The sequence below is a fragment of the Ambystoma mexicanum genome, chromosome 1p (genome assembly GCF_040938575.1).
Source record: "Ambystoma mexicanum isolate Mex_15411 chromosome 1p, UKY_AmexF1_1, whole genome shotgun sequence".
Lineage (NCBI taxonomy): Eukaryota > Metazoa > Chordata > Amphibia > Caudata > Ambystomatidae > Ambystoma > Ambystoma mexicanum.
Window position 1 is genome coordinate 1203007831 of NC_090921.1, and position 11283 is coordinate 1203019113.

Here is an 11283-nt window from a genome sequence, read left to right on the forward strand (position 1 = left end):
AAACCCGCTAGATCATATACGTTTTTATGCGGTTTCCGGCTGGGTTTATTCGCCATTTCTTTTTGAAAAATGTCTTTCTCGTGTTTTACTCCATGCGCCAAACCAGGTTTGGTTAATTTGTTCACTGTCTTTTTGCGGGCTTCTACGCAGAAGCCCTACGAGGCGCCTGAAAGTCTGGTTAGGCAGGATGTGAGGGAGGGGTTTTAGGACCCCTGCCATGGGTTCCCTTGGTAACCCAAGACACACTTCTGTTTGATTGGCTAGTTGACTGTCCTGCCAGGACAACCACCCTGCTGTGTGATTGACAGCCAGGCTGTGTGAATGGAGGAAAACTGCATAAAAAGAAGGTCTCTGGGATTGGAAAGTCAGAGTCGCCACTGGAACGAAATAACCGACGAAGAGCTGATGGAAAAGGACCCCTACAACAACTGAACTGCCCAGTGAAGCCCTGCTTCAGGTCCGAATCTTCAGACTCCAACCAGAAGATCTACCAGGAATCTTCTTCCCCTGAGCTGGTGGGACCAACCAGTTCACTCAAAGCGCAAGCCAGGACTCCCTCCTCTGGTCGAATTTGCTGTACAGAGCTACAGTGAACCGGATAGCCAGGAAGGTGGGACCCTGCTTGGGTTTTAAGGAGCGCACCTTTTATTTGCTGCTTTGCTCTGCTGCTGTTTTCTTCCCTGGGCAGTGCAGGACCCTCCAGTCTTCCTACTTCCTGTCAGTCCGACAGTCGCTTCAGGAACCGTGAGCCTGCAGGGCCTGCCAGGAACGTCCGCCTCAGCTACAGCTTCTTCTCCATTTAAAGGTACTGTGCAAATCCGGTTGTTCGTTTCGTCCAGCCATGCTGAAGGTGTGTGAAACCTTTCGCCAATCCGAGGGATTGTCCTTCTCTACTCTTTAAACTAACTTTTCTGCCGGCCAACTTCGTCCGGAACTCTTGGCAAAGACTTAACCGCAAACTACCCTGAACTGTGTGATCTTGAGCAAAATACTTTTGTCCTATTGACTTTGGCCATACGCCTTTTTCATTTGATTCCATCACTGTAGTTCCTCTTTCTAGATTGCCCTGCTTACTTACCTCTTGGTGCTGTTCAATTTTAGTCTAACTTTGTTTTTCCCTCCCTTTATAAAATTGCTGGAGTGCCATAATGCTCACACTTCATTTTGAGTTGAACTTGTCCAGAATCTATTGGGCGTGGTGTGGTGTATTAAAAGTGTGATTTTTCAACTGCTTTACTTTAGTGAGATGTTATACAACTGATGTGTAAATAAATGTATATTCTTTTACTCAGAAACCTCGAGTCAATGTTTGTTTGAATCATAGTCATTGCTGTCTTTTGTGTAACTATTGATACTGCTCACTTGCTCCTGAGATAAGTCTGGCTGCTCAGCCATCGCTGCCACTTTTACTGTGTAGTACAGGCTTGTGCAAGATGAATTTGTAATGGCACTTGTAGTCCTAATTGTGTGTGGTGTTCCCAAAGGGTACTGCATATAATTCTGCCTAACAGAGGCCATGGAGTTGACCTGTTTGGTGAATGATAAGGTGGAGTCTAAATAGAAGCCTAATGTCAACTTCTTTGGAAACTCTGATGTTGATGCCATCGATGTCAAAGCTAGTGTATTTATGGCCAAGTTTATTAAGGTTGAGGGTAATGCCGAGGATTATGAGCTCGGTTTTGTCATCATTCAGGCATATACTATGGGTGGCCATACATGCCTGGATGATGAGGTACACACTGTTCACCAAGGCCAAATCCTTAACATAATCTCCCGTCAAAGGTATGAGGATCTGGTTATCATCTGCATAGTTAGTGTAGGTGATACCAACACTGTCAAGATCATCAAAAAGGGGCTTAGTGAATATGTTGTACATGGTAAGGAGACACATGAGCCCTGTGGCAACCCACAGGTTATAGGGATGGGGATCGGCAGATGCTGAGAAGACACGCATGGTCCTATTATTCAGGAAGGATTGTATCCAGCCTATTGCTTCTTGTGAGAAGTGTGCAGCCGAATCCAGGTGGTTGCAGAGGACTTTATGGTCTACCAGATCGAACACCGCTGAAAGGTTCAATAATAGTAACACGGCAGTTTTTCCATTGTCTCCGAGTGTGTCAATGTGGTACTTAAGGGCTAGCAGCGTTGTTTCGGTCCAGTGTTGGGGTCTATCCGCGCTGTTTCAGTCCCGTGTTGGGGCCTGAAGCCAGACTGACAGACTCCTAAGAGATGGTTTTGTTCTAGATACTGCTGTATTTGGAGGTATCCTATCCTGTCTAAGATTTTGAGCAGGAAGGGAACTGTGGTGATCTGTCTGTAGTTAGTGGGTATGGAGGGGTCTAGGGACTGTTTTTTGAGGAGTGGGTGTACTCCTTGAGGTTGCTGGGGATGGTACCGGTGGAAAAGGATGCGTTGATTAGCTTTGAGATGAAGGGTGAGAGATCTCCAGCAGCATCTTTAATAATTTAGGCTGGGCATGGGTATCCTTGGCAGTTGGATGGTTTGAGGGTGAGGATGACTTTTTCAACCACTAGAATAGATACCTTGGAGAAGGTGAAATGATGTGTAGGTTTGTGTGAAGGCCAGGCATGCTAGGTTGTGAGGTTGAGATGTGAAGGTTTTCTTTTTTATTAGCAATCTTGTCCTGAAGGGATGCTACTTTGTTAGATAGGGCTTTTTGAATGCTAGCGCACCAGTTTTTATCCTTCACACAGGTGTCTGGCACAGGGATGGGATTTTCAAGTCCTTTGAGGATTAATAAAAAGTTCTTTTATGCTCGAGTTAGCTTGCAATATTCTTTTGTTGTAAAGTGTCTTGTTTGGCTAGGAGTATTTCTTTCTTGTGGGAAGATATATTACTGAGGTTGGACCTGTTTGTCGTCTGATAGTTGCTGTCTCCATATAGCTTTGGTTTTTCTTTTTTCCAGTCTCAATGCTTTAAGGTGTGGAGAGAACCAGGCATTCGGGTGTATTTAGGTTTGCTCTTTCTTAGTTTTAGCGGAGCAATGGAGTCTAGGGCTTTGGACATTATTTTGTTATATTTGTCGACTAGGATGGAGGGAATCGGTGGACTACTAGGATGGAGGGAATCGGTGGACTCTGGTAGGGAGTTCAGTGTTGGTAGTATTAGCGGTATGAGTTTATCAGCCGTAATGCTTTTTTTATTCTTAGTTGCAATGGAGGGGGCCAGTGGGTTGTTTTTAGCGGTCGGTGTTATGGCTTCTATAGAGCATGCTAACAGGTGATGGTCTGACCATGACAATGGGGTGATGGAGGCACTACAGTTGTAGTCTGCCACCCAAACAAGGGTTCTTTCTTTGGTGTGGGTAGGAGGAGTCACAGGATTTGACATTTGGTTTGGGGGCTAGTCTCATGGCTAGGTTGGTTTTAGCTATTATAGCTATGTCTCCACCGCGTGTTTCGGTTCCGTCTGCTCTGAGTATTGTGTACCCCTCTGGGACTGCCAGCATGATGGCGGGCCGGCTGCGACATGAAGCCAAGTAAAGGGGCTGCATGGTCTATAAGTTTTAGGTGGTTCCTGGATGTGAGCGGTGGAGGCTAGTTGTTGTGCAGGACTTAAGTTACTAGGTAATAGTGGTGCCGCTAGGATGTCCATGAATGCTGGTAGATGTCCTATCATCGCTGCATAAGGGATAGATGAGGGGTATGGTCTTGTGGTACTAGTCATAGAAATCAGATCTAGTATGGCCCTTAGTAGGACTGTGTATAAGTCTATCACATACATGGCAATGCAATGTGGCCTGTGGAAGTACGTTATTTCGTGTTGCTATCAATGGGTTAAGCGCAGTATGGCAGAGTAGACTAGTTCAAATTGCTAAGCATTGAAAAGAAAAATATTGCTTGACATAAAGGCTAGAGTGAGGATTTTGCTAATGGGTGCTGCCAGTAGGGTATAAAGGGAATCACTTTGGGCTAGGAGCAACAATCACAGTTTCTAGGCTAAAAAACAGTGGCTAGTGAGAAGGGCACAGTAGGCTAGGTACAACAATCACAGTAGGCTGGGTGCATAGTTTTAGGCTAAAGAGCAGTGGCTAGTGAGTAGGGCACAGTAGGCTGAGTGCAACAATTCAATCTGCACCTGCTAATTAGGTATGCCAAAAAGACTGTAGCATAGAAGACTAGAAACCCAAGCTAGATAGGGACGGGGGCAGCAGGCGAGTGCATAGCGTGGGTATATTGCCTAATGCTCCACAATGTGAAAACCTTGTAAAGATAGATACAATTGAACTAAAGATCAGCCTAACGTGTTTCGAGACACTGCTCTTCTTCTGAGGCTTATGTGCTCTTCTGTTCTTGAGTGTATCAGTAGGCGTTTTGCCGTTATGGTAATGATGTAATATTCAAATTCTATATAGCTCTGCGATTGTGGCTGCACTTATATCTGGCCTTGCAGCAAACTACCCCGTTGTCAGGGGAGACAAGGCGGTAGTTTGCCGAAAGGCATAAATTAGGTATGCCACCTGCAGGTGACATTATCTGAATCCTGTCAATTCGCCGACTTAAAATACCTTATCATCCAAGCAGATCCCGCTACACCGCTCTTCTCGCCACCTCGCAAAGCAGGTAGAGTTTTTGTAGAATTCATTCACCTTCTAAACCACAAAAAAATTCCATTTATGCTCCCATCTCACCTACAGTCCAGAGAGTATCCAGCATTGCAGCGTGGGGGGCGAGCCACGAAAAAAGTCCTGCTAGTTTCCCCCCAAATGCAGCGCAAGCATTTCCATATGGTCTCATTTGCACACACAAACCGCCCACAATCCACTTTTTTGGTAACATTAGTGGTAGATGGCATTTTAACACATACCAACAAAAAAAAACTGCAGAATCATTACAGATGCAGGAAACACGTCTATAAGAGCTCTGTCCAGGCGCTCTGGGGGCAAAATACAAACAAACCTAATTTGCATATGGATTGCACCAACAGAAATTACTTCACAGAAAAGGCCATCTCAAGGAGCAGCATCGGTTTTTGATACTTGGAGGCACCATGGAAGGGACTTTAGAATAAGTTGCCATAAGTAAGCCAAGTGGTCAATAACTGTGGTGCAAAATGCCAAAATTACACTAATTTATGGAGCAACTCTATAGTCAAGCTTTTTAAAAAATAATAACAGTATGATATATTAACATAAGCTCTGAAGTCAATCACAGAGCTGCACATGATCTACCCAGGATCACACACTTTGGTTCAATGGTGAAACTTTGACGTGGACAATTTAAGCATCTGAGCACATCTTCACAGGTTTAGTTGATATAGATATTTATTAAGGTGTCCCTTTGCATTTCATGTGCTTAAATAATACTTTATTTAAAGCAATGCCTTGAAAGCAAAGCACATTACATAAAAAACTACCCTTTCATAATTAACTTTACACTATATACATCATTATAGAATTGTATTGAGCAATAAGTGGATGGCTTTAGTTTTATTCCCCCCATCCTTCAAGCAAAGTAACAAAAGCATCATGCAGATTAATGTGAGCTTAACAAATTCCTAATGGGTAAAGCCATAGCCATTATTTCATAAAGCCTACAGCATTATGCACTTTTCTTACTGCTGATCACTCCCTCCCCATGCACATTACTAAAGGGACAAAAGTCCCTGCTAATAGCCGCCCCCCCCTCTCCCATCAGTGCCTAATGGCTCACATCAGCACATGGAGCTCCTTGGGACATTGTCCTGGCAGTGGGACACCTCTCCCTTTTGGAAAGGGTAAGGACACCTTTCTCGTTCGCACCCTCGTTGAGGTGCCGAACGAGAGAGGTGTGCCAGTGGTAAAAGTCATGGTCAGCCGCTCAAAAGAGAGTGTGATTGAGACAGATACCCTCCTTACCCCCACTCTCTCCCCCCCTCCCCTCCCGCCGGGTCGGTACGCCACTGCCTACACTACCATAAATCAAAGTTCACTAGCGTACATTCATTCTAAATGTAACTTAATATTAAATGTCCACCACTTTCCTGTAATCGATGCATACCTTACGCTCCTTGAAAAGCGAAAACTCTTCTTCCGTGTTATCTAGGGAGCAATGTTCTTCGGGCGCCGCCTTATGCGTAATCAAATAGGAACGAAGCTGGACAAATTCCAATACCAACTATGTTGTACTTTGACACTGCCAGCCAAAGGCCCTTCAAACTAGAACACATTTCGTGTGCACAAGCTATAGTTAATGAGTAATGGTCACTGGTCAGCACTTTTTACTCCTGATCCATTCACTTTCACTTAAAGAATTGCGCCAATTATATGCAGCCACACTAACAGTGTTAATATCACATTAAAGAACCCTCTGGATTAAACCTAATTCGCGTTTTGTCTATCAAATGCTACTGCAGATTTGCGTATTTGGAACAGCGTGGTATATGTTTTTTTCTAATATAATCAATGCAGCGTCATTGAACAGCACGCCCAGAAACAACGACAACGACGTGCAGCCATTTGCCTGCTTCACAGTCACTTGCTTTTAATCTTCCGCCACCCGACTCAAAACCTTTCATACCTAAGAGAAATTCTGCCGAGCGCCCAGAGCCACTATGAAAAGCTCACCCAATCCCGTCAATGCGGGTTTGCAGAAATGGCCGAAACACTCGGCGGCTGAGGTCTCCTACTAGTGGGTGGGGACTAAAGGACTATTTCACGTGACGGCGGCTGCTCTTTCCGTTCAAACGAGTCTTGCGCTGAACGCCAATCTGTTGTAGTCCGCCGTTCCTCCATCAAAGTTACTTAAAAATGAACTGCTTTCTAGACACTTGCTTGCCTCAAAGCTTTCTTGTAAGGTTACTTCTGCCTGCCTGACTCTGTCCTTGTTGGCAGACGGAAGTACTATCAAAGCACCAGCGTGTTGCAGTTTGATCGGTCCCAAGGAAACCGAGCTTCACCCCCATCCGTATGCAATGCAGCTCTAGCACTGTTAATACAGACCCATTTGCCAACCTTTTGAGTCTCCAGGCAGGGCGGATGAAAACTGCAGATGTAATCATTTTATTTTGGGGGTGAGGTTGAAAGCCCATTGAACTATATAGACAGTTGTACAGACATGTCCTTCTTTTAAACACGTCTGGTTTTACGCCTAACTCTTTGGTAAATTTTTATGTAACATAAACAGAATAGAAACTTCTGTTGCTGCATATTTAAAACTATTTCACTTAGCAAAATGAGGTTGTTGCCTGGTTTAGGCAAAGGAATACACGCACGGAGGGTGCCAATAAACAACTTCTTTATTTTGTTTCTAAACCTTTACTGGCGCTTAACGCGCCTTTCCCCCGAAACACCAACCCCCACCAACGTTCATCAAATCCCGCCCTTTTGTGGGCAGGGCAACTTGTTAACACTGATGGCCGGTAACATTGCTCTCTGGTGGTCCTTCCATTTTTTGGTCGACATGCGGCTAATCGCAAGAGAGGTTGTGGGGTCCGCGGCCGATGCGGCAGCGACCATGTCTAACGACAGTGCGGATGGTATTAAGTTTGATGCAACGTAATGAACGTATGCAACATCCCCTCTACGTGTTATAGGGGCACCCACAGGGTGTCGGGACAAGTAGTCAGCGCGGTTTAGGTCGCCCCCAGGTTGATGAATGATGTCGTAATCATATTCTTGAAGGCGAATACCCCATCGCTCTATTCTCGGAGGTATCTTGGTGTGTGGGTTGCCGAATAGAGAGAGAAGTGCCTGGTGGTCCGTTATCAGGGTGAATATTTTCCTAATTAGAAAGTTGTGAAAATGTTCACATGCCCAGACAGCAGCCAGACTTTCTTTTTCTGCCTGGGAGTAGGCCATTTCCGGGGTGGATAGTGCTCTGCTTGCATAAGCTACCACGCGTCTGGGGTTAACATCCGCACCGCTTGTCTGGGCTAGAATGGCTCCCAGGCTAACTGGGCTTGCGTCCGCTATTACTTCCGTGTGCCATGTCGGGTTGAAATATGCAAGGCGGTGGGCTTCCGTGAGAGCCTGCTTGATGTCAGTGAATGCGCGTTGACACGCTGGTGTCTAGTTGAACATCGCTTCTCCTGAGTGGCTCTGTAAGAGATGCGTAGTGTGGGATGTACCTGGCGCAATATCCAGCCATACCTAGGAAGGAGCGAACATCTGCAGCCTGTTGTGGTTCGTTGAGGTTAGTGATAGTGACAACTTTTTCAGGGTCCGGCATCATCCCCTCACTTCAAAAAATATGTCAAACAGCATTTTCCTATGTTTAGCGTGAGGCCAGCAGCTTGTAATGCCTCACATGTGGCAAATAGGGCGGTATCATGAGCTTCCTTTGACGACCCGAAGATGAGGATGTCATCACTGTAATTGAAAGCTCCACGTATTGGTCTGATGATCTGGCGCACCGCTTCCTGGAAACTTTCCGCTGCGGAAGGAATGGCAAAATTTAGTCTCCGGTATCTGAACAAACCATTGTGCGCTGCAAAAGTCGTGATTGCTCTGGAGTCAGAGTGCAGCTGCAGTTGGTGGTAGCCTTGGTTTAGATCGAATTTGGAGAAAATGCAAGCGTTGCTCAATTGCACGATCATGTCCTCGATGCATGGACCTGGATGTCTCTCGCGTTGGATGGCAGTGTTGGCTACTCTCATATCGACGCACTTGCCCCCTTCTTTGGGTACGATGACAAGAGGGGACACCCATGGTGTTGGTCCTGTCGCTGGCTCGATGATGCCGTCGGCGAGTGGTTGTTGAGGTTCTCGCGACACTGCTTCCTAGAGGTGAAATCCAAATCTTCTTGGATGTTGTGGCACCGGTCTTACGTTGGGGTCTATGTGAAGTTTGATTGGGGGACCTTTGAGTTTTCCTAAACCTGAGCATATTTTTGGAAATTTCTGTGTAATGTCTTCTTGTGTGATGAGATTTTGCGATTGTTTGCACAGAATTGTCCCGTTATGTTCTTTTACTTCCTGTCGGTTCGTTGTTGCAGTGATGGTGTCTCCAGCTCTCACATGGATGTCGATCAAGCCAAGGCGGGACGCAGTGTGGTAAATGAGTAGGCATCGACCTCTGGTGAGTGAGCAGATGACATGGATGGAGGTGTCCACATGTCGACCATTTAGGAGGAAACGGTGTGTGAAATGTCCAACTGTATGCAAGGGTACAGCAGCGCCCCACTGAAAGATTCTCGAGTGAGGCGGCTCGAGCGCTGATGGACTTGGAATTCTTGCGTAATCTTGCACGCCCATGATGTTTACGGTGGCGCCTGAGTCTACCATGAAGTGAAACAGGCAGTTTTCCATTTTTGATCGGAATTTTGGGGGGCTATCTGGCTTCGTCATTGTCGAGTATGAGGTTGTGTTGGGTGTCCTGACCCACGTTTGAGCTATCATGCTGCAACATTTGGTGCTGTGGGCTTAGAAAATCCAAGATGGCCAAAAAGCCCACATGTGCGCCAAAATCCAGGAGAACCACGCAGTTTGTGTACACTAAAATGGTTGCCTAACTTGCCACCCACCAGTGCGAGCAGGATGGGCCGGGGTGCCATGAGTGAAATGTGTGCCAAAGGAAAAACCGCACTTTAAAATCACCTTTTGTTTCCCTGAATGCCAGCTCAAAATGCCTATTTCAAATATTGCAACATATCCAAAAATCTCACTGAACACCAGCAGACATCTGGCAGAATGAAGTATGTGTGCACCATGTCACCTGGGAAGACACACCCCTGTTGGCCAGAATATGATTTTAAGAAAGATGTATAACTCATGGTGCAGACGTGTCAAAATTATCTAAATCAGGCTTGTCCAACCTTTTTGAATGTGGGGCCGAAGCATTAACTTTTTGTCACCCAGAGGGCCGGCGAGCCAAAAGTCAACAACCTCACCCAAAGCAGTATATTAAAAAGCGATATTGTGTGACCTTTGGCACAATAGTATCACAGGCAGTGATAGCCATGCAGTCCCAAGGATAGCTTTTGGTGTCATGGGCAGTGATCAAAGGTTTTTTGCATGTGATTTCTTTCAGTGTCTATGTGTTAATATTTTTCTGAAATAGTGGGGGCGACCGAGCGTAGCGAGGGAGCTACAAGGTTCTAGGGAGGGTTTGGGGGGGTTCCCCCCCCAAGAATTTTTTTTCAAATATGGGGTTGAAATGGTGCATTTTACAGCAGAAAAGGTGACCAAAAAGCCATAAGTGTACAATCAGTTCTAAAAGGGGAACATGAAAATTCCATGTCACCAACAGCAGAAAAGAACATTTTACAACACAACACATTTTAATGATCAATGTGTCCACAGTGTAAAACAGCACTGTCACTGATGTAACGGATGTCGTGCTGGTTGTACCCAAAATATGCCTCTGTAGCAACATGTCTATGCTGGCTGTTCCCAATGTAGGCCAGCATTGTCCTGTACAAAGCATGATTGATGCTGCCTGAGCATGTGCAGTGTGCCCAATACATATGGCAGCTTATCTCTGTAATACACATTACTTCTGTGGTGATGAAAGAAGCATAATTCAATTCAACAGATAAAATGTGGAAAAGCGATCACCCAAAGGTGAACCTAATTGAAGAAACGCAATGTGAGCACAATCTAAAAGTATGCAACCTAGCAGGCCTAGTGCACACTTTACCTTTTCTTTCACCAATAAATTGGGGGGGAGAGCGCGAACGCAGTCCCCCACTACCAGAAATAATGCAGTCGTGTATCCCGCATTTGGGAACATAGCAGGGGTCAGCAAATCCGATGTGCAATGGGTAAGCCTCACCCTGGGAGATCTGCCCTTGAGATCACATTCTCCCCTGCCAGCTAAGTATGAGTTGCATGCAAGAGGGCAGGGATTGGGTCAGTTCTGGGAAGCCCCGCTAAGCGAGGGTGAGAAGGCAGGCCCTGACCCAGCCCCAACCCCCCAATCCCCGGAAGCTCTGAGCGTCTGCAGAGCTGCCTGTCCCGCGTGTAGGGGGAAGCTCCAGCAGGCAGAGCCCAGCAGAAGAGCAGATTGTAGCACAGTTCCTTTCTCCCATCAGGTGCTGCTCGGCCCGAGATTTGTATAAATAGCAGGATGGCTTGAGCAGGCCTGTTGCAGTCTGCCCACTGGCCTGTCAGCCCCACACGGGCCCATGGCCCTCCTGAGCGTAGCTGCTCAGCGCTGGCCCCATTCACACCATCATAATCATCCTGGACCTCGACGCTCCACCACCCCTGAGTCTCAGAGTTCTGCTCAATGACAATGCTGAAGCTTTGACATCTTTGCCGTAACCATATGCCGTGTTGTGTCAGCCGAGCCTGCACAGCGCCAAAGGCAAGTATAGGCTGCCCTCAGACTGCGCTACCAAAAGA

At 46.3% G+C, this 11283-nt stretch overlaps 1 protein-coding gene and 1 non-coding gene across 7 annotated transcripts in view; both read right to left on the reverse strand.

Annotated features, from left to right (window-relative positions):
* Nucleotides 1–6843, reverse strand: part of LOC138451751 (putative methyltransferase DDB_G0268948) — a 336692-nt gene extending 329849 nt beyond the window's left edge. For 2 of the 6 annotated variants that reach the window (XM_069604926.1, XM_069604931.1), the window contains exon 1: nt 4529–4619. In XM_069604926.1, the coding sequence (XP_069461027.1) occupies nt 4529–4605 (77 nt within the window). In that variant the 5' untranslated portion in view covers nt 4606–4619. Of the gene's footprint in view, nt 1–4528; nt 4620–5999; nt 6153–6518 lie in introns of those variants that run through there. The other 4 variants (XM_069604928.1, XM_069604930.1, XM_069604927.1 and 1 more) reach the window with 4 other exon arrangements.
* Nucleotides 6844–10598: 3755 nt separating this feature from the next.
* On the reverse strand, nt 10599–10760 carry LOC138462208 (U1 spliceosomal RNA). Its single transcript, XR_011264816.1, has one exon. It is a non-coding gene; the product is annotated as a U1 spliceosomal RNA (small nuclear RNA).
* Nucleotides 10761–11283: the final 523 nt, after the last annotated feature.